At 45.2% G+C, this 25,954-nt stretch overlaps 1 protein-coding gene across 1 annotated transcript in view; it reads right to left on the minus strand.

The window, feature by feature from the left end:
- Positions 1-14,337: 14,337 nt before the first annotated feature.
- The window catches only part of LOC119371778 (orexin receptor type 2), a 107,186-nt gene continuing 95,569 nt past the window's right edge, over positions 14,338-25,954 (minus strand). The window contains exons 3-6 of the mRNA XM_037642238.1: positions 22,403-22,595; positions 19,550-19,844; positions 18,269-18,381; positions 14,338-16,983 (exon numbers count right to left, since the gene is read on the minus strand). Of these exons, the coding sequence (XP_037498166.1) occupies positions 16,877-16,983; positions 18,269-18,381; positions 19,550-19,844; positions 22,403-22,595 (708 nt within the window). The 3' untranslated portion in view covers positions 14,338-16,876. The remainder of the gene's footprint in view (positions 16,984-18,268; positions 18,382-19,549; positions 19,845-22,402; positions 22,596-25,954) is intronic.

Genomic DNA, 25,954 nt, shown 5'->3' on the forward strand with positions numbered 1-25,954 from the left:
CGCCAGCTTCTCGCTTCCCTGGCGGCGAATTGTTTGTTTACCTTCAGTCTACGCAACACCGTCGATCGGCACGCCATTTCACGCTTTCGCGTATCCAGGCCAAGACGACGATTTTTTTTTTTTTTTGGCGTTAATATGCATTCTTCCTTCTTTACTTGAAGGCCCTATCCCGCATTGCCTGGAAGCTATATCCAGTCTTTTTTTTTCATGTTGCTCTGGACGATGATGACGGTTACTATTACGATGATGTTTTCATTCAACTTCCAAGGATGCAACCTTCAATACACCGGTATTTTTCCAACGTAGGCGTACGAAATTGCTTTTTACAAACATTTACGAAGCATTTATGCATATTTCTTCTACTGTACCTCGTTAAGGACACAGGTATGAGTGGAAATGCATTTGAGTGCTGGTAACGTCAACTAGTCGATGTACTAGCGCAGAGCAATAATTCAGGTAGATATAAAATTGCATTCGCTTTTACTTTTCTTCATTTATAGTTACGTGGCGATGTGCTGGAAAACGCATCGTGTACATTTGAAACTTATCTTTCTCTCAGCGCAGAAAAAAACAGTCATTACGATTCATAGAAAAGAAAAATAATGTCACTTAAGATTGAGCTTACGGAGTTTTGACGAATCTTTTGCTGACATGTACACTTTTGGATGCAGCTGTTATAACCTTCCTCTTGAGTGATAGTGGTAAACTACCATTCATTATTTGAAAATGCCTGCCGAATGTGTTCCATCCCATCCTTATTCTTCTACTTACTTCAGTCTCATGGTTCGTCTCGGCGTAGGCTAGATAACCGCTGGTCAATAGGAGCAACTGACTGGATTCCAAGAGAGAGAGAGTAACGAAGAGGAAAGGCAGGTAGGTTAACCAAGCTTTGGCTCGGTTGGCTACCCTACACATGGGGTGGGGGAGAGGGGGAATAATAGAAAGGAAAAGGTAGAGAAAAAAGAAGAAGAGTAACAAAGAGATGGATGAACAGCGTGAAACTACACAACACGAACTCGCGCTGTTATTTCACAGGCGCCCGTGAATTCCGGTGGTCCTCAAGAAGCACAAGAGGGATTCCAAGAGAAGGCAAACACGCAAGGGGGAGACAGAAAGTTGGGTGGGCAGATGCGATTAAGATGTTTACGGGTATAACGTGGCAGCAGAAAACACAGGACCGGTTTGATTGGCGGAAAATGGGAGAGGCCTTTGCCCTGCACTGGGCGTAGTCAGGCTGCTGCTACTGCTGCTGCTGATGATGACAATGATGATGATTATGATGGTACTTTTGGAAAGTCGCGATAGGTGCCGTTATTCCTTCGTGCGTCTTGGCCCCAGGATTCGGCATAGTTGTTAACATTGCGGCTGAGCGAAACCATTTTCCCAAGTTTTTTCTACATATACTTTGAACACATCTCGGTGATTACCTAATACATAAGTTTGTCAGATACGGCCCCGTAAGAATCATCCTAAGAGGCACATTCGCAAGTGCGACAACTGGTTCTTCCTTTTACACTACGTGTGCTCCGGTGACGTGGACCATGACGAGGAAATAGTATCGATGTGAGGAATCAGAAGAACGCAAAAGAACAAACTAAATTTTAGTCGGATCTGCAGCAATGTGAAACCACAGATATGCTGCAATGCCGTAACCTAATTGACACGAAGTTTTACTAGAGTTGGCGATGCAGTTGCTGTATACTTGAAGGCACGGACATTGACTCGTCGCCTCGCTGTAACGGGTCACTATGGCTGGCACGAAAAAAAGGTCCCGTATGATGCTTATCAAAAGTATGAAATTGAAGACATGTATGAAAGAATAAAATTACCGATCTGTGCAGTGCTCAGCAACAGAAAAGCGATAAACAGCGCTTTCTTGCGCCGCCTGGGAGTGGCAGGCACGGAGATAGATAGATAGATAGATAGATAGATAGATAGATAGATAGATAGATAGATAGATAGATAGATAGATAGATAGATAGATAGATAGATAGATAGATAGATAGATAGATAGATAGATAGATAGATAGATAGATAGATAGATAGATAGATAGATAGATAGATAGATAGATAGATAGATAGATAGATAGATAGATAGATAGATAGATAGATAGATAGATAGATAGATAGATAGATAGATAGATAGATAGATAGATAGATACTAAAACATTAAAACGTAAGCGAAGTTACCAAAATATATACTCAGATAACCGAGGGGCACCTAGATTTATTGCCTACATGGGTAAGAAATGGCTTACGAAAGATTCCATTTCGTAAAACTGAAACATGAATGCCAGGTTTTGCTTAGTCACGCTTGTACCAACAAACTATTTGAGAACGATGGCAGAGAAGATCACAAAGGTGGACTGTTTTGAGAAAGGCGGACAATTAGCCGAGCGCCGTGATTCAGCGCCAGAATGGCGTTGATGAGCCAAGATAGTTTTTTTAACTCAACGAATGTTGTCGTCCACCTAACGAGAAGCGAACGAGGAGAAACGCACTAACGACTCGCAAATCTCGCCCCCCCCCCCTCACTCGCGCGCTGTGTCCTCCAATGCGAACGCGCGCAGTAGTTACGGTGCAAAGCTCAGCTCGACGCTTTGCGTGCCTGACTGTAAACCACCAGCATTTCCACGAAAACTTTCTGCGGAGAACCTTTTGTGGGGTTGATTACGGACGTACTTTACGCCGGCGGGTCTCCTCTCCTTAATGACGTTTTTTTTTTTAAATAATTTCACTCAAGAGCGCAACTCGTGCGTCTGCCTCCCATCATCGCTGTGCCTCAACAGCGACGGCCCTCGGGCGATTATTGTGCAAGCTGGAAAGCTCTCTAGCACATGGTCACTTTGTAAAAGCGGTTCGTTTTGTAGAAACGGTGCGGCTTCCGGATTTGCACTGAAAAGATGCTGTTGCGCTGCGCTGCATTCTCTGGCAAATTAATTAACGTGATGACAATTTAGGTTGTCTGTAGAGCGCGTTATGGTATTTTTTGTTACCTCCCATCCATAGTAAAGAATAGTTCAGGCACGAGCTAGCTGTAACGGGGAACGCATAAACCGGATAAAGTTTTGAAAGTCGCTTGTCGCTTTGGGCAAACAAAGAAGTACTCGCCAGCACATGAATTCTGGGTGTAGCCGAATAGCGCACGTGCTTCTGAACCCAGAGCACGGTATCTAGGTACCTTTGTGCAGTAACGGGCCGTGAACCAGAGTACTTGTTTGTGCTTAGAACATGAGATGAGCTGGACAGGTTATTTGCGTAGGGCATATAAATAGCGGTGTATAAGGCTTACAGAATGAGTGCCGAGGAGTGAGAACTGTAGCCCCCTTCCACATCAACCCCTCTACTCACTCCGAGTCCGTAAAAAAGTTTACAAGAACTCTTATCCCATCGTGTGTCTTCTCCCTCCCCGCTCACCTCACTAGGGCGGAGGAAGTTGTACTTAATAGGCTTCAGGCAGGGATGACTCTTACACCGGCTGTCATCTGAACGTGAAACTGGTTTGCATTTAACGCTGGGTGCTAGGTGTCCGTATACTGCTCTATTTCAGTGATGCAAGCAGACGCATTCCATCTTATATGGACATGCCAAGGATTACAGTCGGAACGCTCCCGTCACCTCCTGCAAGTCGGTCTTCGCTACAGTGACGCGACCAGTTTTATCCGTTGGATACATGATAACAGATTCCACAAAACACTGCTTCACTTCATACGCAACACCAGCCTAACGCTGCTCATTCAATACAAATATACACACAAAGTATTATGCCCTAAGAGCAACTCTGTGTCGCAATAAAAAAAAAAAAAAAAGAAGTGCAGCTGAGCACAACAGAAAAAGAAGGCGGTGGTAGAAACTACAAAAAAAGGGGAAAAATATCGGCATAACTTGAATTTCCTAGCGCAGGAGATGGGTAATCCGAGGTCGCTGGGGTAGATTTTCATTCTGCCGTGGTCATAAAGAAATGATGATGATGATTATGATGGTGATGATGATAGTGTTCATGATGATGTTCCTCAAAACGCACCCTAAGGAGCCAGCACAGTTTTTTTTTTATAATTGCCTGTTCATCGTTATATTTGGCGTTTGAATAGCCGGCGATTCCAGACGCTGTTGCCTTGGTCATACAGCGCTTTACATGATAACGTCATTTGCCTCCACGCATTTTAGCCCGCAGGGCGCCTTGAAAATGCGCTCGCAGCTGCTATGACACTTAACACGATGTGGGGCTCTTGAACAGAGTTGTCTTTCTACAGCTTGAATGTCTTTCGGAAGTTTCCCGTCCCTCTAATGTGAACAGATTCGTAATGTGCACCTATCATCATATGAACCACTACTACAGTATTTATTCCAATTTTGGCCTGCCCTGATTCTAAGCCAACCCCCGAAATTCGCAAGGCCAGAACAAAATTTAATCATTGTAGTCGAATCTAAGCCGCCTTCCTCCCCCCCACTTTCGCACATCGTTATTTCAAAAAAAAAAACATCGGCTTAGATTCGAGTAAATACGGTAAATACCATAATTCGAAAGACAGAGCACAAAAAGCATGAAAACTGTGGATGTGAAGTGCAACGTGAATTTCTCATTCTTTCCACTCGGCATGGTGCTTCTCACGACATGGAAACACACAGGCTAGCAACTTTCAGTCATGGCTATATTCATGGCTGCAGTCATGGCTACAATCACGGCTAAAATCACGGCTACAGTGGCTACAATCCGATACAGTGAGGCTCACCTATGCGATAAAAAATCCCTCGTAAGAAACGCCAAAACGTGCCTTTCTTCTGTTACCAGACTTCGCCGGGATATAGAGCTCTCTTTGTGATGTTTTTTTCTGGAGGCACAGTGTGTAATAGTCCACTAAATCGACTTTTCCCATCAGAGCACGTTGATTGGCTGGAGCTAGAGACTGGTGAATAGACGCCAATCATCACCGCCTGTAATCGAGCTCTATCCAATCAGCGCGCGCTGAAAGTGTACGCTTACGGAATCCCTCCCCAGATGATTCCTCTGGTTAGCGTGGGCGACCTGTTGAGCTCGTTAAAAAGGTCTACCTCACTTAAAAATCCCGTATGCCCCTTGAGGCCTGTATCCGCAATCATATTTGATCCTGTGAAGTCCTTTATGAAAGCCTGTATTTTTCCATGTGAGCATATGAATGGCGATGTATGTGGCACTCCTGAAACCACTGAACACCTCTTTTGCGACTGCCAGCGATGTATCACGCAAAACGAAATCGATGGCCAGCTTCTTGTCGAAATCTACGAAGCCACAAGTATCGGCAAAAGTTCCGTAGGGACCCCCACATCGTCACCAGCGCAATATTCTGAAAGCGCTGAACAAGTATTTACGCGCGATAGAACTCGACAAGAGTCTGCAAATAGGTTTCGGACATTCAAGTTTTTCTTTCGTCACCACCTTCCTCCTGAACATCAACACCTTATCTCTACTCTTTTTTCCACCCCTCCTAACTTTCCTAACGCTGAGCAGCAGGTCCGAAAATTGATTCAGGCGGACCCCTCAGCTTTTATGTCACAATAAACCTCTTTCTCTCTCTCTCATACGATCATATCAGACTATGGTGTCATGGCGATATGTTCTAATAGAAACAAATGATTCGTTCAACCCCTTTTTTATGGAATGGCGATGAAAATATAGTAACCGGCCACTATGCATCGATGAGAAGTGAAGAAAGTCGGTTTGAGAACAGTTTTTCGTTTAAAATAGAGAAGAAATGCAGTACCGTGAGAATCCCCGGGAAACTAACATTCGTGCCATATAAATTAAGGTAAAAGAGACTACGCATGCGCAAGGGGTGAACTTCAGTGCAAAGCTTCCATCTGTAATGTGCGTTAGCCTTGCCTTGATGATCGAATTAAGACTTTTTTTTCGCAATGTAGAAGTTCTTGCGGTACGAACAAAACTTTGTGATAGACCCCTGAACTGTCTGACCGATTTCCTGGACAGTTGAGTTAATAAAGCACATGTAATGTTAATTTTTGCGTGCTGTCAGCTCTTTATCGCACTCATCGGCTTTGCTACAGTAATTTAAAGCTTGGTGCACTCAAATAATTTCAGTTTTTGTCTATTGCTACATGTTAGTGTTGCCACCTTTGACTCCGCTGAAACGCGCGGTCTAATCTCCCGTAATAACATAGAAGTAGGGCCTCTGCATTTTTAACCGCATCGTTACAGTATCGACCGCGTGTTATGTCATCGTCTTACAACGGTGATAGTCGGCGATATCGGCAGTAATGCGCTCATGCGCACAAAGTATCTCCCACGCAGGCGTTCTTCAGATACTCCGTTCCTTTCAGCATGCACGCCCATTCACACGACCTTGCAAACCGAAGCAACGTTTCGCTACGTTGCTATGTATTGTTGAGCGCGATGCCCCCCTCCGATAGACCCTTTTCATAAATACGCCACCGGACGGCGGGCTTTTCGTCAGTTTCGCTTCGCAAAGGAAGCGTGGGATAGCCAGCGCCATCGTGAGGGCATGGAAAGCGAGCCGTCAAATGCGTGAGTGCGGTGATGTTTGTGTTGGCGGCTAGTTCTCCGTGTCATCCGCTGAAATCTCACCGTTTGCGTGCTTGAACGAGCTCTTAGTACTCTCCGTTGGTCTTTCTGAGGTGCTTCCGCTGCACAATGAGCAACGTTTTGTACCCTCCAACGGGTTGGACGAGCAGTTTGGCTCGACTGCCGCGGTTGCGGGACCGTGACCACAGCCAACTCGCGTGCGCGCCCGGACCGGGAAAAATAGGCTCGCCGAATCTACAAACCTTCTCACCGAATTAAAGGAAGGACGTCACTGTCCCGGAACTACGCGACCGCAACCGCTGAAAATCCTGTCTGCCGCAAGCCAAACCACGCAACTATTTTCCGACGCCACGTGCTGTGTATATTTGTATGCAGTGGCGTAGCCAGAGAGGGGGGGGGGGGGGGGGGGGCACTAGGCACGTGTCCCCTCCCCCCGATTTTTTTTTTTTTTTGCCATGGCACACAGAGCACAAAATGACACTCGACCACATCTGCCTGCCCGGCCCCCACTTCAGATTAAGGTGGGCCCCCCCTCCCGAAAAACATTTCTGCCAACGCCCGTTTGTCTGTACTAAAAAACGTTGACACGTGGCTTACGATTTGCGAGTACTGTCGCTACTAAATGAACGGTACGCAACTCCATTTTTATTTTTCTGGCTGGCCTTACGAACCCTCGCAGTATTTCTGCACAGACAATCTATCGCGATGCACCGCATGCAGGCACTCGGGAGAAGACTATTCATTCGTAAAAGCAAGGCTACACATGGCGCTGTGAAATAAGCACGTCCGTTTCTTTAGCGTCTTTACAAAACGGCGCCCTTCCGCACGTCCGTTTGACATCACGTACGGAGAGAGAGAGAGAGAGCACGTGCGTTTGTTATTCACGTTTTATCGCGTACCTTATCCCTGTTCTCGTCGCGATATCATCGATGGTGGCACATGGGAACGCAGCACGTCTGCACCATTGCAGCACGCGGTCTGTACGAAAAACGTTGATGACAGTTCACGATTCGGCGGTGCTGAAATGTCACGCACTGGCACGTTGCCGAAGCCTGCGTCGTCTGCTGCGGTGCCCTCACAATGGCGGCAGACTGTAGTTTGCGTGCGCGGCGCTAGGGGCGGCCGTTTTCGAAAAGGGTCTAAAACGAAGGAAGGGAGTGTTCCTTCTGAAGGAAGCAGCACAGCTGACGACGCCTGCACTGTAGATTGCTCTATGCGCATGCGCACACCATTGCCGTTCTAGCAGATCATCGCCCTTAGAAGGCGCTGGCGCTGATGTAGCTTGGAAAGTTTGGTGCTGCTAGAGGACGGACGTGTTTTTCGTGGGCTCCGGAATGACAGCGTCAGATAAGTGTTTTTTTTTTGCATGATTCGAGCTTGTTTTTTTAGTTAATCCACTAGATTGCAGCTTAATAGAGCTTACAACTTTGTACTGTTGGTACAAAGTGGTGTGACAGTCGCCTCGGGTGTTTTTTTTTTTTAAATATTTGTTTGTTCGGCCACCACGTGGCTGAAAGGTGCACAGGTGCTTTGACGTGTAACGTGCTTGCGGAGTTTTGTGATATCATTTGGCTTTAAGTGTATCTAATCCACCGTGTGAACGATCTATAGCCATGGTCAAAAAGACCGTAAAGTGTTCAGGATGCGGAATGGGGCGGAAAATAGAGGTTTGTGAGGATGAGACGACAGAGACAGCTGACGCCAAGTGTAAGCAATGCGAGTTAGAGGCGAAAATGGAAATAATGATGGCCGCCCAGAATGAGCTCATGGTGAGAATCTCCGAGCTGAAGAAAGCGGTAGCGACAGAGCGGGAAAAAACGATGGCTATGGCGGAAAGGCTTAAGTCAGCCGAGGAGGGATTAGCAAAGGTAGCCATGCCAGCAAAGGTAGCAAGCGACAGCGGCAACAATGGGGCATCGACCCCGACAGTGGTAGGCGCGAAGGGGGAAACAGGTTTGGAAAAGACAGGTGCAAGGGTCACAGGACCCACTTTCCGCGAAGTAGTCTTGGGAACGGGAGGGGACAAAACAACAGCAGTAGCAGGCGCTAGTAACCAGGGCAGTGGCCAGGTGCGGGAGAGTCCAGCAGAAAAGTCGGATCACGTGATAATCGCCGGGGACTCGAATTTAGCTACATGCGCAGAAGCAATCGAGGAAAGGGTGAGAGGCGACAAACGAGTTTTAATAGGGAAGTTCCCGGGACATAGGCTGCGATCAGTGATGAGACAAGCTAGCGCAGAACTCGCAACTAAGTCTAATGGACGTAACCTCGTGATAATCGCGGGAGGTCTAAACGACGTCTTGAGTAAAGAATCAGCCGAACTAGCGACCACATTGGCGAAAGGGGTCGATGACATGCGCGCCATTTCCCCTCAGGTGCAGATAGTGGTATGCACAATACCGGAAGTACCAGTGCGAAATATCAGCTTGCAAAGAGCGGTTGTCGTCGCAAACAGAGAGATATGGCGAATTAGTCGAGAGAAAGGCATCGAGGTAGTGGAAATAAACAGAGAGGTGCACAGGTGGGGTGGTTTTCGAAGAGACGGAATACACTTCGATAGGAGGCTTGGCCATGAGGTGGGTTGGCGTCTTGCAGGACGCGCAGTAGCTTTTTTGGGGGGCACGCGGGCCCTTCGGTGCCCAAGGTAGCTTGTAATGAGGAAAACAACCAGGGGGACTCTTTGACAGGTAGTATAGCGAAAAAACAGAGAAAAGGTAAAAGAAGGGAGAAGGCGCGTGTTGCAATTAGTTACATTAACATGCAGGGTGGCAGAAAAAAGGCAAAATGGTTAGAGATTGAGAGACAGTTAAACAAGGAACAGATAGGTGTTTATGCGGTTACAGAAACACACCTTAGAGACTTGGAAGAGCCACCACATATTGAAAATTATGTTTGGGAAGGATGTAACAGGATCACATCAGAAAGGAGAGGTGGGGGGATTGGAATGCTAATTCATAGCAGAACAAAATGGGAGAGAGTGAAACAAACGTGTTCAGAGCACATATGGGTTTCGGGCACAGTAGGTGGAAAGAAAACGTGGCTAGGTGTAGCTTACTTGTGGACGGGGAATAACTGCAGAGAAAAGAATATGGAGATAGTGAAATGCATAAGCACCGATATTAAAGAATTTGGTCGTGATGCCGAAATAATCCTTCTAGGGGACATGAACGCTCACATTCATGACCTTGACGGATATTCAGACACCAATGGCAAGTTATTGCTAGATCTCTGCGAGCAACATAGTCTTGAGATAGTTAACGTGGGGCCTAAGTGTGAGGGGCAGATCACGTGGGAAGTCGGAAACAGGCAATCGAGCATTGATTACTGTCTCATGACAGAAGGAATATATGACAAACTTACAGACATGAGAATAGACGAAGAAGGCATTAACAGCTTGGGTAGTGATCATAAACGCATAATATTACAAATGGGATATAAAACTGAAAATAAGAACATAGAATCAAAGTTTGGCAGCTCGTATCTAAATGACAAACAAATAACAAATATAGCCGCAAGAGTCGAGGAAAAAGTAGACGAACTACCAGGCAAAGACTGGAAGTATAGTGAGCTGCTACATGTAATCACGAAAGAAATGGAAATAGAGAAGAAAACTATTTGTTGGAAAGGAAAGAAAAAGCCAAAAAGTTGGTGGAACAAAGAAATCCGGGAAGCGATCGAGATGCGACGTCAGGCATCACGGGAGCACAGACAGGCAAAAAAGGAGAAGCGGCCAAAGGACGAAGTTAACCAAATATGGGAAATATATTTAGAGCAAAAATCCATTGTGCAGAAATTAGTCGAGGCAAAAATTAAAGGTGAAAGTGAACGCTGGATGACAGAGATTCGCGAAAAGAAGAAGGCCGCGCCTAGGATATTTTGGAGCCACCTAAAAGCGCTGGGTAGGAAGTCTGTCACAATGCAACAACATATGGTAGATGAAGGAGGAAATAAATTCGAAGGATATGAAGCGCTAGGTTACATTCGAAAGATAACAGCCGATTCGTTTAAAAAGGTCCCCCAGGGGATTCCCCCGGTGAGTAAAAGTACGCAAAGGAGAGCAACCGACGAAGATGTAGTACTAGAGAATTTCAATTGGAAGAAGGCCGAAGGAAAAATTCCTAAGCGCACTACTCCGGGCTTAGATGGGGTTCCCGTCAGCCTCATTAACGAACTCGGACATAACACTAAAGAAGCACTGCTGAAAGCCGTAGAAAAGTGCTTACAGGAGAGGGAAATACCAGACAGTTGGCGAAAAAGTAGAATGAACTTAATCTATAAAGGCAAGGGAGAAAAAGATAACATTCGCTCGTATAGACCCCTAACAATTACATCGGTGCTATACAGGTTGGCGATGCAGGCAGTAAAATTAAAAATAGAAGCGTGGGTAGAACAAAATGATATTTTGGGAGAACTTCAGAATGGATTTCGAATCGACAGGCGGTTAGACGACAATCTGTTTGTTCTTACCCAGTGTATAGAAATATCTAAAATAGAAAACAGGCCCTTATACGTAGCTTATCTAGATATCACCGGGGCGTATGACAACGTTAATCAGGAAATTTTGTGGGATATATTGAAGGAAGTGGGCGTAGGTGACGACTGTGTACAGCTTTTGAGAGAAATATACCGAGAAAATACAGTTTGTATAGAATGGGAAGGAATAAGTAGCAAGGACAGCGTTGAAATTAGCAAGGGACTGAGACAGGGATGCCCTTTGTCCCCGCTGTTATTCATGCTGTACATGGCGAGGATGGAAAAAGCGCTAGAAGGTAGCAACATTGGATTTAATTTGTCACACAAACAGGTCGGAGCGATGGTTGAGCAGAAGCTTCCAGGTCTATTTTATGCTGATGATATTGTCTTATTTGCGGACAGTCAAGATGATATACAGCGACTGGCAGATATATGCGGAAGGGAGTGTGAGGCTCTAGGACTAGGATTTAGTGCAACAAAATGTGGATTGATGATATTCAATGATCACGGAGACCATACGGTCTTAATACAGGGCCAAAAAATACCGAGGGTAAGCGAGTACAAGTACCTCGGAGTATGGGTAAATGAGGGGGATAGATATATGGAGGTACAAGAGAAAGCATCGGTAGCAAAGGGAAAGAGGAATGCTGCAATTATGAAGCACAGAGCTTTATGGGGATACAATAGGTACGAGGTGCTTCGAGGGCTGTGGAAGGGTGTGATGGTTCCGGGGCTTACATTTGGGAACTCAGTGGTGTGCATGAAGTCAGAGGTGCAATCAGGAATGGATGTAAATCAAAGGACGGTGGGCCGCCTCGCCTTGGGCGCTCACGGGAAGACGACAAATGAGGCGGTGAAGGGTGATATGGGATGGACAGGCTTTGAAGTGAGGGAAGCGCAGAGCAAAATGAGATTCGAAGAGAGGCTGAGGAAAATGAAGAAGAGTAGATGGGCAGAGAAGGTTTTCAGGTATTTGTATAGGAAAAGCGTTGACACGCATTGGAGAAAAAGAACTAGGAGGCTCACCAGTAAATATACGGCTGGCAGTGCGGGTGATATGGCAACAAGGAGCATTAAGCGGAAGGTCAGAGAGGCGGAGAGGACTTATTGGATGACAGCGATGGAAAAGAAGCCGGCTCTGAGTAACTACCGAAAAGGAAAAAAACGAAATAAGGAGGGAAAGGTTTTATGATAATTCAAGGGGAAGCGCTTTACTGTTTGAAGCAAGGTCGGGCTGCCTGAGAACGCGTAGTTATAAAGCGAGATTCAGTAACGAAGAAGAACTATGTACATGCTGCGGGGGAACTAAGGAAACGATGGAACATGTACTGATTGAATGTGGCGATATTCACCCAGGTATACGTGTGGGCACGAGTCTACATGAAGCCTTGGGTTTTAGGGACAACAATGGAAAGCTGAACACGCCCGCGATAGAAATAAGTAAGAGACGGTTAGAGTATTGGTGGCAGAAAAGTAGAGATAAAGTACAAAAATAAATAATTGGGGGAAAAAAGGTTATTCTGCCTTAAGAGGCAGAGAGATGGACTGTGAATTTCTATTTTTTGTTATAATAACATAGATTTAATCAATGTAGATAAGGCATTAGGACAACATGAAACAAGGAAGTTTTTTTTTCTTTTTTTTTTTTCTTTTTTTATCCTTCGAGCCTGGTGGCAGACATGTCACCGCCCCGTTATAAAGGGGACGCTCATAGCATCCATCCATCCATCCTTGCGGTAGATGTTCTCGCAATTTAGTTTATAATGTCGGATTCTGCACAGACTTACTTTCGGAAAGAAAGCCCGGGAACACTGAGACGTGTTGCTTTCGACATCATTTATTGTGTTTTACTCTTTCAAAGAATATCAACCGATAACCTTGATTTTACCAATCTTACGCGCTGCGATACTTTCGGCACATGAAAAGATCTTGATTCCTTTTGCGCAGCAGGAGAAACAGCGGGTGCGGACTCAATAATGAAAGAAAACAAACAAACGGAACAATCAGAATCGTGCAAAAAATTCAAACAAGACATCCCAAGAAAGGCGTTTTATGTGGATCTCACATTTTTTTGTTACACACACATCGTACTTGATTCAGGCGCTCTGTGACGCAAGAGCAGTTCATGACGTCAGTAACATTTAACAATGTCACCACAAACCACACTTTCAAACGCTGTTTTTTTTTTTTTTTTGCTCCCTTTAGTTCTAAGGAATCGAAAAACGGTCAGGGTAACGAACGTACCACATAACACTCTAGGCTGGAAGATTCTAAAATTATTAATTATATTGTGATACATCTGTCGTAATGTATTCTATGTATAGATAGTATACTCTCAACAACTCTGCCACTTGTATCGCAAACCACTTAAGTTCACAGTTTACAACGCTGCCCTTCTTCGTTATCAAATAGACACCACTGAAGATCTTCAGACAGCTTTGAAGTTATTGTTATATGCACAACAAATCTGAGAACGAGGTTCTGATTGTGAGATTTTTGACGTGAGCGCTAAGCCATTCTTGAAATAACTACCTTGTGCCGGTTTGACCTTATGACACTGTTTTTGCCTATATTTATCCCATACTTTCTCAGCGGTATACTAAACGTTACAGAAAACGGTATTGATAAATCTTCACGAAAGTGATTGCTGATTACGCCAATTTTTAAGCTTCACTTGTTGTTTCACTCAGCAGGCACACATTACGAGCGGTAATGAACGCTTGTAGCTTTCACAGTTTGCATCAATCTAAGAGTCACAAGCGACGGTGTTTGTAGTAATTCCTTGCCGGTAGTGAGGAACGTGATCACGAAATGTCGCTGCAGCCAACGTTTCGATAAGTGAACTTATCTTCGTCAAGGCAGCCTTTATGGAGACCAGTCTACCTGTCGAAACGTCGGCTGCTGCGACGCTCCCTGTTCATGACCGGGATTTGGCGACACGTGAACGTAGCGCCATCTCTCGTCGGTGACAGCGTTGGCCTGCCGTCACTGAATGGGAGATAGGCGAAAAAAAATTATATCTGACAAAGAAAGCTTATTATCAAAAACGAATCCCGGTTCAATAAAGCAGATACTTATTCGAACATTCTGCGAAAATTAGTGTCGCATTGCAAACCGCGTCGCTTCCCAGAGTGCTTAATATTTTACAATGGGGCCCCGCGTGTTTCTAATGGGCGGTGTTCAATTTTTCTGAGAAGCCACACGCTATCTAGTGCGACACTGCAATTTTACCAAAATGTTCCAGTAGGTCTCTGCTGTATAGGACCCGGAGTAGTTTTTGATCACTTCCTTTTTTCAAGAGATGTATGATTTTTTTTTCACCTTTTTCCCATTCAGTTATGGCAGGACGCCGTTGCTGCCGCCGAGAGATGGCGCCACGTACATATGTCCTCAAATCCTGGGAATTAGCATTTTCCATCCCTTCAAGCTTCCATGTTCCAGTGAACTTCTGTCAAGTTTGTGTTTTTGGCGGTACTAAAAAAAGATTCACAATGTAAACATATAATTTTGTCATTTACCGTAGTTTTACGAGGTTTATTAGTGCTTTACATGAGCTTGATAATAACTAGTACAGCCGCACCAAAATATCACTGGCATCAGATACCTGGGTAACACTTGGTCTTATGTGGCCTTTCATTTCTAAGTGAAAACTTGGGAAATTAAGCAGTGGAGTTACGATGGAAGGACACTTACATCATATGCCTGGGTTTCATGTTCGGGGGCACAACAAACAATGCTTAATAGGTGACCCTGTTTGAAACTTTACATTCTCACCAGCACTCCGCATAGATGTAGCGGTTTGAAGGGGAAACTTTTAGGGCAAAAATGTGGAATTCGGCAGCCGCGTTTAGTAAGTGTTTGAAGCTCTTGTTGCTACATTGCAACGTGTATTAAAGACAGACACAGAGTTGGACTAGGAAAAAAAAAATAAGTCCACTGTCACAGAAACATGTATTTCTAGACGAAATGAAATATTTATGCCTCACATTTTGCTCGGAGAGATGTGTAAGGCGAGGGGGGGGGGGAGGATAGAATGCAAAATACAATGAAAATAGAGTGTTGCCGGCGTATGACAATATCACTACATAAAAATGTTTATTAGCCGTTCAGGTATGAATGGAGAAGACGATAGACACAGTAATTGGCACTACACACATCACAGTTCTTTCCGCGAACATTGGTGCGCTGCCTGTGACAGTTCTGTCACGATATGCATGAATGATTAAAATTTGCCGAGGCGTTCACGATTCAACAGTCGTTAGACAGCGTAGCACCAACGCAGCAAAGTGAAAATGGTTCTGACAGGAACAGTAGCACACCCTTCATCTCGTATGACACTAACGCAATGCACAAGAGAAATAAATGTTAGAGGTGACCCCAATACTTGACCAACTAGCCCAGAAACGCGCGTTATTATATATGCGACATGGTTAGCATCTAAGAACATAATTTATGGTATTACGTACCAACTATTAGAATTTACCTATGTACCAACTATTCAACACATTAAAATGGCACTGACGCCTCCGTATTTTCAAGCTCTCGTCATCTATGTTCTCACACGACATCTTGGTATTTTTGGCGAAGCAGTGGTCATTGAACACAATTTGTGCGGCTGGTACCATCCTGTTGCACTAAATGCATGCGTGTTTGATGTGTCATTTCTAGAATACCCTGTTAGATGGGGCATGTTACATTAAAATATATTCTGGAGAGCACAGCTGTTTTTATAATGTGAAAAAAAAAAGCGTGGGCGATATCACGTGTCTAATAACATCGCGTAGTTCGAAATGCAAAATCAAAAACCTTTGAAAGAAGACGAGAAACGTGTCTCACGGCATCTCATTCTCATTCTTCCAACGTAAGGATGAAGCCCTGAAGGAAAATTTTAAAAATTCGCTGCAAATCAGCCAAATATGAGTGAAGCTTGTGGTTTTGCAAATTTATTTGTTTATGCTAATGGCCCACTTTTTAAACCTAAGTGGTGGTCATTCTAGCGTCAAAGGTTTTGCTGGTTTCGTATCCGCTAAGCTATGGCCACCTCACTCTCAACAAAGGACGAGCAGATTTGTCAGACGATGTTCAGATTAACAACGGTGGATATTCTTCGCAACCAGACGCTATTCTTGTGCGTGTTTACTGTTTAGTATTTAGAGCCGCAAAAGCTTCATGATATAACGGTACAAGCTAGTACGACAGCTCTGGGCAGAAGGAAAGCAAACGTATCTAAGGTCGCCTCCTTCGGTTCTGCAAGGCTGGGAATGGTTGTTAGAGCTGGTGTTTGGACCACTCCAACACGAGAGATACACGATGGCGTTGCCGCTTTCAGCTGTGATATCCCTAAGCCGTGGTTTCACTATGGCGGACACAACGAGAGGCCCATAGCTCAAAAACACCGGAGAACACTCGAAGCACAAACTCACACTGGCACTCCGCATTCTTGCACAATTAATACGTAGCTCTGGGTTGATATCGACATCTAGCATCCACGCAGGGTAGGCGGAGAAATATACAAGGTTCCACAGGTATAATGTACACCAACTCTTCGACACAAAAGAAAGCCCGGATAGTCGGTCACAACGACAAGAAAAGAAGACTCAAGCACACCACTACCGCCGTGTCACACACATGATCCTTGACAGTCTCGAGGTCCCAAGTTGGCGGGTGTCAAACGCGTCAATGCGAAATCGCTCATTTTTTTTTCCTTTTCGACCTACTTCACACCGCGCAAGGTGTCTTCGATTAGAGTTCGCAGACGGTACAGGCGGAGGTGCTTTTCCAAGAGGTCTGTCGCGTCGAACGCTGTCGCGTACTCTGGTTGATCTTGGCTAGCCTCGAATCCGCTCGAAGCCGGCCAGCTGTATGCTATAGCTCGGAGGCGTTGGTGGCCGCCTTGCGCCGGTCGATTCCGCACAGCAGGACGCGCTTGAGAAGCCAGCGGAAGGACTTGTTGTACTCCTTGCGGAATTTGCCTGTTGGTGAGAGAACCAAGTGAGAAAGAACGAAAAAGAGCGCTAAGTATGTCAGACCGACCAGGTAAACTTTTAGGAAGGAACATTAGGTGAGATGTGTCAGATATACACTTTAAACCAGGTAGAAACTAGACTATAGTCTGTAAAGTACACGGAAATGGTCTAGTGTCTGGGCTATATTCATAGGTCTGCAAACTCACTCATCAGTAGACTCACTCAGACTCACTGACTCACATCGAGCCCTTAGTATGAGTCTGAGTGAGTCCGGGTGAGCAACATTTTGAACAGTTTGAGGCCGAGAGAGTCCGGATGATTAAAATTTGATTGAGTATATGTTCGAGTGAGCCCGGTTGAGGAAAAGTTTGGTAAGTCTGAGCCCGATTGAGCCCTAAGCGCAAAATGTTTTTCTTAACTGAGGCTAAATAAGCTCCACTTCCTTTTTTTTTTTTTTTTGCCGACCTATGGCTGTATCTAGCACTTCATGCAGGACATGATTAGGGATGTAGAGAGAGTTTGTATATAATAGAAACGTACACTGTTTTTGGGTATGAGCAATGGTGCAAAAACAGATTCTGGCTCGATCAGCCTGAAGAAGGAACATTTGCCAAGATGGAAAAAATTAAAAGAAACGTTGTGATGCAGAAAAGGACGTACAAACCCTCCTATCAAACTATAATCAAGGTAAAATGTCTTGATTAATTGATCAAGACATTTGATCAAGACACAACCTTGATTAATTGAAAAAAGTGTATACTTTATGAGATGCCTACCGTCTTTGCTCACCCACAACCGGCATCGGCTATTGTTGGCTATTGTAGGCTAAGTGTTTGCTAGTATTAAATAATACTGGTTACCCACTCTTATATAACGTAATAAAGTAAAGCCCGTTTACTACTTTTTATAAGCCTCAATCCATTAAGTGCCTCGCACACTGCGACAGTTCCTCTTTCAGAAATCGGCCGCAATATTTTCCAACAAGTGCTAGAGGGAGAGAGAGAGAGAGAGAAGGAATGCAGCAGGGAGGTTAGCCAGACCACTTCCACTTTCCTAGCTTGCACGGGAGGAGACCGGTGGTGATAATGATAAACGTTTCTCTCACAGCGTTGTCTGTTAGGTACAAAACGGAGTGCACATCCACGCTATGCCAGTGAAGCCTAGAAGTTGTAAGTATTTGGCGTAAAGTGAAGGCCATGTGTACGACTATCAGTGATGATATTTGTAAACTTCTACAAAAGCTCACATATTTATGGGCACATTATAGCCGGAAAGAAAAAAGTCGTCTCACCACTCATGAAATTGTAGACGATCGGGTTGATTGCCGAGTTGAAGTAGCAGAGCCAGTGGGACAGTAGGGAGGCCACGCTCATGAGAGGCGTCTGGGGAAGATCTGTCGTGTACCTGCGTTTGAAAACATGAAAGAGCATCAGTCATCGCTCTACCACACATCTACATTTGTCATGGTGTCAATACACAGATTTAAAGCTGAAAAATGAGTAACTCTATTTTTCGTATATTAAGATTCATTGACTGTCGCAGCCTGCCAAGGAAGAACAGTGAGCGGATGCGAATCAAGCCCTTCGGTGATGACGATTCTATCCTTCATATATGGCTTAAACCCATATATGAAGGATAGAATCATCATCACCGAAGTGCTTGATCTCAACTTTTCTCTCAACTGCCCAATTCATCACTCAATTCGCGACGTAATAGAACCAGTGCATGAAAGACGGGGACAAAGGGAGCTGATGTAGACGGAACTATGTGAGATGGCTTTGATTACGCTTGTATAAATTCACGTCTGCTTACAAATGCGCATCGTTGGAAGTCGGTACAATCTGACAAGAGTAAACGACGTTAGACCGACCTAACGTCATTTTCCGTTGTCTAAGTCATTCGTGCGCGGGTATATTGCGTGATGCATGCATACTAACCTGCCCAACTAACCACAGTTCATAGGACAAATTCCCGTACGTACAAGGCGTGTGTCCATCAATAGTTCGGTTACGAATGTAATGTCACTGCTGCAGCGGATATTAAAAGCCATAAATATCTTGCTTCGGTACTGTCTTCCCCTATAAAGCTGATCAGGTGATTAGTAAGTTAAAACTCGCCCTCCGCCCCCACCCCCCTTTTGCCCGCCAAAGTGGATATTCGTTCAACTATCATACTGTCCACATATATGTTTCTCTATAATCGTCTACGTGGACCTACAATGCCGATGGAAGAACTCTTGCAAGTTGCTTGTAACTTATCTATTGCACTCAACAATGCTAAGCGCAAAACCTTTCAGGCAAGAAACGGCAACAACCACTGACGAGCGCTGTGCTTTTTGCCGTCTTTTCTCAGAAAGTGAGTATGAGATACGAAGTAGCTCGACCCATTATTTACTGTTAATATAAGTAAGTTATCTGTGATATATATTACCATTAGGTAGCTTATCTTGAATGAGCTACTGCATGTTACTACAAATAATCTAGACCTGAGGATGTAAGTAACCTCACATGCTTCAACTCCAAGTTTACGTCTATTACGGACACTAGGTCCGTGCAGCGTCGCGATGTCCCACCTGAGCAGGTTGAGCGTGTGCACGGGCAAATAGCACAGTCCGAACAGGCTGACCACGGCGATGAGCATCTTGGCCGCTTTGCGTCGCGCCAGCGTCTGCGGCGGTGGCTGGGTGCCCGTGAGCGAACCGGTTTCGTGCAGCGCGGGCATGCGCCACAGCACGCGCGCCATCTGGTAGTAGGCGGCCGACATGAGCAGGCAGGGCACCACGTACAGGAACACCACCAGGCACAGCTGGTACACGGACGTGTAACCCGCGGGCCACGTGTACGCGCAGTCCGTCAGGTAGAGAGCACCTGCGTGTCGTGGGGACCGGTAAAAATGAGGGTAAATATTAGTGCGAACTTGGGCAAGTTGGTGAAGCATTATACACTGGAATAACAAATCAGGAGCTATTTGGTTGATCATAACGAGGCGCCGTGCCGTCGTCATAACAGCGCCTCGATCATAACAGAGCCTGTGTCCTGTGTTCCCTCTGTTCATTCTCGTCAAGTGTGCGCTGTTTTCCGTCTCGTTATGAGGCATTATGAATCAAACAGCGCCCGTATACGACCAGAACACAAAAAGCGAACACACGACAGCGCTGACTTACAATTTTTCGAGGTTTCGAGGTCACATGTATATAGGGAATCAGCCACTTCATTGCGCATGTCAAAAGCAGATAATTACTTCCGATCAACTGTGTTCCCTTCCTGTGTCCTGGTCGAATACGTACGCTGTTTGATCCTTAGACTACAGTAAGGTGTGGTTAGTGACAACGCATAGCACATCGCAGAAACTGAGATTCCTTCGTTGAAGTACCTCGACTTACAGACTGCTTCAGCATTCCTCTTGTACATATAGAATGAGAATGATACAATGGCAATCATGAAAAGCTGCTAAACTGTAGAAAGAGAGAAGGAGGACAGGGTTAAGGAATGGCGTATTACTATAGCAGGATATAGCTTTATAAGTCCACGTCATTTTCTCGTGAAATGCGGGTGCACACAAGCCTGCACCAATGGGCGTGCCCCTCAGAGTGACGTCATGCGCCGGACGGCCGGTGACTCCGCCCTCGGGGAACATTACCGAGTGCGCCACTCGGTAATGCGCGACTATTTATTTAGTCGCGGGGGGGGGGGGGGGGTTGTCTTGATGCGTGCTTTCTCTGCTTTAGAAGGAGGACATCTGTGGCGTCTACTACGCCGCTGCTGCTATATTTGCGTTCACGGTTTCTCATCGCTCTACGACGGCGCCGCTGAGAGGCGCGGGACGCTGGCCGAACAAAAATCGCGGCTTGGCGGCATCACTGCTTTGAAAGAGTGGCAGTACCCTAAGGGCGGGGCACACGCATTGTCTGGGCGGGGCCTGTCCTTACTTGTAAGGTTGTATCCGACTAGAGACGAGGCGACTTCTCTATTTTTTCCCATATCACTTCTCTTCACCTCCTTCGACTCTGGACCGTGCTTTCTCATTGATGGCATATAAAATCGTCTTTCTTATTAACTTCGAAACACTATCTGGAAGAACGGGGTATGCTATCTTGCACAAAAGAATGCTGCTCGAGTGGAACAGAGTGCACCGACTTCCCTATTGCGATAGACTGTCACCCTGTCACAGGCAAATCAGCTTTAGCCTGGTAATTTTGACTGTAACCTGACTTAATCTTAGCCTGTGCAGGTTCTTTCTGATTACTCGGATATCTCTTACGACAGTCCTTCTTTAACGTCCACTGTGAGAGATTTGCTAAATTTGGCAAGCAAAGGGGTAAACCGCCTTACAGAAGAGCTATTAATTTATTCAGTTTCTTTACAATGTAACATCATTAGTGATATGTATTACATTCTGAGGTCACATAGTTGTGAGAACTGACGGGGGACCTCCTAATACTGATACACGCGTATGTTAAGTGTCAAATGCAGCATGAGAAAAAAAGAATGCATTGATTAAAAATTTATTGAAAAGCTAGGCAGAACGCAAGATTGACGAATGAAAGCAAAAAGTGAATGAAAAAATCAAAGCAAGAAAAAAACGCCTGGTATATAAATCTATGATTATACAATAGTTAGTATAAGCAGAAAAAAATGCTAGTGAAAATCTACATGATGCAGGCATCAAGAAATCATTGAAACTAAGTGAATACAATAAAACTGAACACAAAAGTAATATAGAAAACAATGAATACAAAAACGATATACAAACTGCCGCAACGAAACAAAAACAAGGCGAATTCATCGTGAAACAATAACAAGTATTCAGAGGTAATGATAGCGAATCAAGCATGCAATATAATAAAAAAAGAAATGAGCAAATCATATTAAAATAAAAAAGAAAGAATGACAGATTAGTAAGTTATTGTAATTCCTCACATAATTGGTCACTATCATTATCACTTTATCATTATCATCGCCGTCTTGTTGAATTCATGGCGAAGGCTTTTCACACCAAATTCGAAGTAAGTTATGCCTCGCTTCCGCAGCAGGCGCTGTTGTAAGCCTGCAAGTTTTCAATTTTCATCACTCCAGCTATAGATCGCCAGTTCATCACAGCATTTGCCTTACTTGGCGCCTGTCGTGTAAATTTATTAGACGAACAACCGTCCACAGTACACATTGCGTGGCCCGCCCCCTCAAGTTCTAAATCTGAACAAATACAATGACTTTTCTACATTTTATTAACCAGCACTTTACCACTCTCACTATACGAATGTGCATTACGGGTAACTTGGTTGTTGCTCATTTTTATCACATCAAGCTTGCTCTCTTTTAGCCCATCAAGCTCGCTCTCTTTTAGCCCAACCCAGCAACTTAAACATCGTTTGAAACTGCTGGAGCACATTGTTAAGCCTCACCAACGCGACGCAGTGCCCACTCACCTGCGACTGGACCGCGGCGAGTGTCCAGCACCACAAGCTCCGGCAACATCACCAGACACGACACAATCCAAATGCAGCCTATGGCAACGCGTGGTCCAGTGGATCCTTGAGAGCGGAGCGGCCGGCAGATGGCGCGCCACCGGTCCAGAGAGATGAAGGTGAGCGTCAGCACCGATACGGACACCGACACGCACTGCGCGTAAGTAAATTAAAAAAAAAATCGACAGCCCGTTACACTCTGTAAGACTTGAAGGCGAAAGCATGCTGCGCGCTCGCTAACCTAACCGCGGACAAGACCTCTTGGATAACATAAGCATCCTCTACGTGAGAGGCACGCGTTGAATTACCTTGACGTCCGGAGTCGATTATATTGTTCCTTGTGTGGCACTGCAGTTTCAACGACACCAGTATGTTGGGCAAGAGAGAATCTCTCTGCCACCTTGGCAAAACATTATTGACAAGAAAAATAGGAGTCACACTAGCTTGGCTATTACGGTGTCCCCCACCTCAACCTCGGTTTTATACTACCGCGAGAAAATGTGCTGACCCCTGAAGTCGTGTGTGACCATGTTGGACAATTGAGTATGAGGCGTACGATGTTCTTGTTATAGAGATGCATGCAGATCGAACAATCTGCAAACTGTTGGTCACTCAATGGCTAATCAAGTGTTCATGGAATGTCCTTACTGCTCACATTGTTTATAAATATACAATGATATTAAGCACATCGCACTTGAAGACCATTTTTGGAAAGAAAAGGTTCCATAATTTTTTTTTAATCTACCATTCCAAATATGCCGCTTCGGACTTTGTAGATTGAAAAGTTGCTCCCAGACAACTTTTTTACTACACCTATGCTCCCGCGTAGTTGATTTCGCCGCTGAATAATATGAATTGTAGCGCAAAACTCGTAAAGACTAGGAGGCAGACAGTAGTAGAAAGGGACACGGCGCCGCACTAAGTGTTTTATTCGGCATGAAGGTTCTTGCATCTGCATCTCACGCACACACTCGTGAAACCAGGGGCAGCATGGAGCAGATGACAGGTCACTTATTTCACTACAAGCATATCAATCCCATTTCGGCGTCATATAGCAAAATAGACGATTGACTAACATAGTTTTGACCACCAATGTGAATGTGATAAGACTCTAGTTTTGTCTCTGCTCTTACCCAGAATCCTGACCTCTGAAAAACGTGGCCTCTAGCAGCGTGGTCTGCAACGCGCAGATCATGATTTGCCACGGTAAAAAAAACTTACTGAAACACAAGTAAAGGCTAAACCAGAAAAAGAAAAATATAGGTATAGAAAAAAGCGTAAGAATTATCAGTATACTTTTTTGGAACTATACACTGTCGCAAACGGAAAGAACAATACACAAGACCATGGTGTGACAAGGAAAAACAAGGTCTGTATTCAGATATCATAAAAGAGGAGGTCAAAACTTTTATTGCAGCCAATGAAAAAGCGTTTCTTCAATTGCGGGAGGCGACGTTGGTTTGTCGGCCAGAAGCTCGTGTTTTTGGTCTGCTCTATTCAAATCCTGCACTCACTTCTTGCAAGAAAGAGAGTACCATGTCCCAAATCAAACGACTGAAAGAAGCTGGCTATCCCAATTCAGTAATTTCGCTGTCATGCGGGGAAGGTATTGACAAGGTCAAGACGAAGCAAGTGGCAGCCATTGCTTAAGTTCATGCGCTGTGTGACCGCCTGAAGAAAAAGTTTCCAGTAGTAACAAGGTTGACTTGGTTTTCACGTAGAGTCGAAAACTACGAACAATTTCTGCTGCAGTTTCAAGAAACGGCCGCAACCATCCTTCCGAGCGAGCCGCATGTAATGTGAAGCACAACAGGAAATTTGTGCCTTGTGAGTATGGTGTGGTATACCGCTTGCCCACCAGTTGTGGAAAGGTATACGTAGGCCAAGCTTGGAGGTGCCTGAATATAAGATTACAGGAGCATCACAGCCGACTGAAAGGCGCACCTTATTCCCATTTGGCAATGCACGGCAGGAGTTGCGGCTGCCACTGGTCTTTGGCGAAACTTCAGTGATCTTTCATCATCAAACCAGAGGACACGCGAGGTGGTGTAAACATATCAGATCAAGAAACGTGGAGATTCTTGTATCAGCGAGACTCCCGTGGCACTATTAGAAAATGAATTACAGTTGTTGGAAAAGGGGTAGGCATGCGCGGGGTGCATCAAGAGTGATCGCAAAAAGGCTCATCACCCTGTTAGCGCGTGTTCTGCACCTCTAATCAGGTAATTAGTAGAATATGTTGTAGTTTCCTGTGTCATCATGCTGGGTGATTGACGTGTTTGCATTGTGTGTCAGTTTTCAAGCATGTGCTTGCAATCTGTTTTGTTGTGGTTTTCAATGTAGTGATGGTGTGGCTTGCTCTACCATTGATTTGAATCCAGAATCCCAGGATTCGCGCTATGTTAACCTCCCGAATGTTATTCCCTTCCACTTGAATTTCTACGTTCCCATTGCTTTTATATCGTTTGCCGTGTATTCGGATGATTTCTGATTTCTCCGGGGCGCAGTGAAGTCCACTGGCACTGGCAAATTTTTCTACAGCTTTGGCGGCTTCCTGAAGAGTTTCCTCTTTCGCTGCCAAAGATCCTCGCGTGGACCAAAGAGTAATGTCGTCCGCGTATAAGGTGTACCCCAGTCGCGGGATCACATTTCACCGGCAAGGCATGAAGGAAAAAGACACGTTACGACTGGTGCAGGCGCTAGTGATGAGCAGGATTACATACGGCCTGCCTTTCCACACGCTAAACAAGAGCGAAGAAGGGCAGGTCGACTCCATAATCCGAAGTGCTTATAAAGCGGCCTTGGGACTACCTGTAAATACGCCAACCAGTAAATTACTTGAGCTCGGCGTACACAATACGTACGCCGAGCTAAAGGCGGCAGTTCTCATCTCCCAAAGAAACCGTCTAAGCAAAACACGGTCTGGCAGAGAGATCCTGACACGGCTAGGTATACCACCATACCCCCAACACTTAGACGAGCAACTGATAGGCGTGCCAGAAATCATCCGTCGCATGATCTCGGTCGCGCCTTTACCGAAAAATATGACGAGAGAGGAAAACACAAGAAGGAGGGAAGAACGAGTCAAGTGGCTTAAGAAACAATTAACAGCAAAGACAAACGTCATATACGTTGACGCGGCCAGATACAACTGGGCGAAATGCGTAGCCACAGCAGTTGACTGGGATTTTAAGACGGTCACGAGTGCCTCTCTATGCACTTCCTCAATTGTCAAGGCGGAGTCCTTTGCCGTAGCCTTGGCCATTAGAGAGCAAGAACATAGAGAGGAAGAACAATCAATCATCATCTCAGACTCCCAAGAGGCGTGCCGACTTTATATGAACGGACGCTTACCCGCAAACATAATTAAACTGATTGGACCTAACTTAACCAAGAGACACCGGCTAATCTGGTGCCCCGCACATGCTGGCCTAGAAGGGAATGAGAGAGCGGACGCTTTAGCTCGAGATTTGACGAACCGAGCGGAGCATCAGCCCCCCGCAATCGAGCCCC

Source organism: Rhipicephalus sanguineus, chromosome 10 (assembly GCF_013339695.2).
Source record: "Rhipicephalus sanguineus isolate Rsan-2018 chromosome 10, BIME_Rsan_1.4, whole genome shotgun sequence".
NCBI classification, from domain to species: Eukaryota; Metazoa; Arthropoda; class Arachnida; order Ixodida; family Ixodidae; genus Rhipicephalus; species Rhipicephalus sanguineus.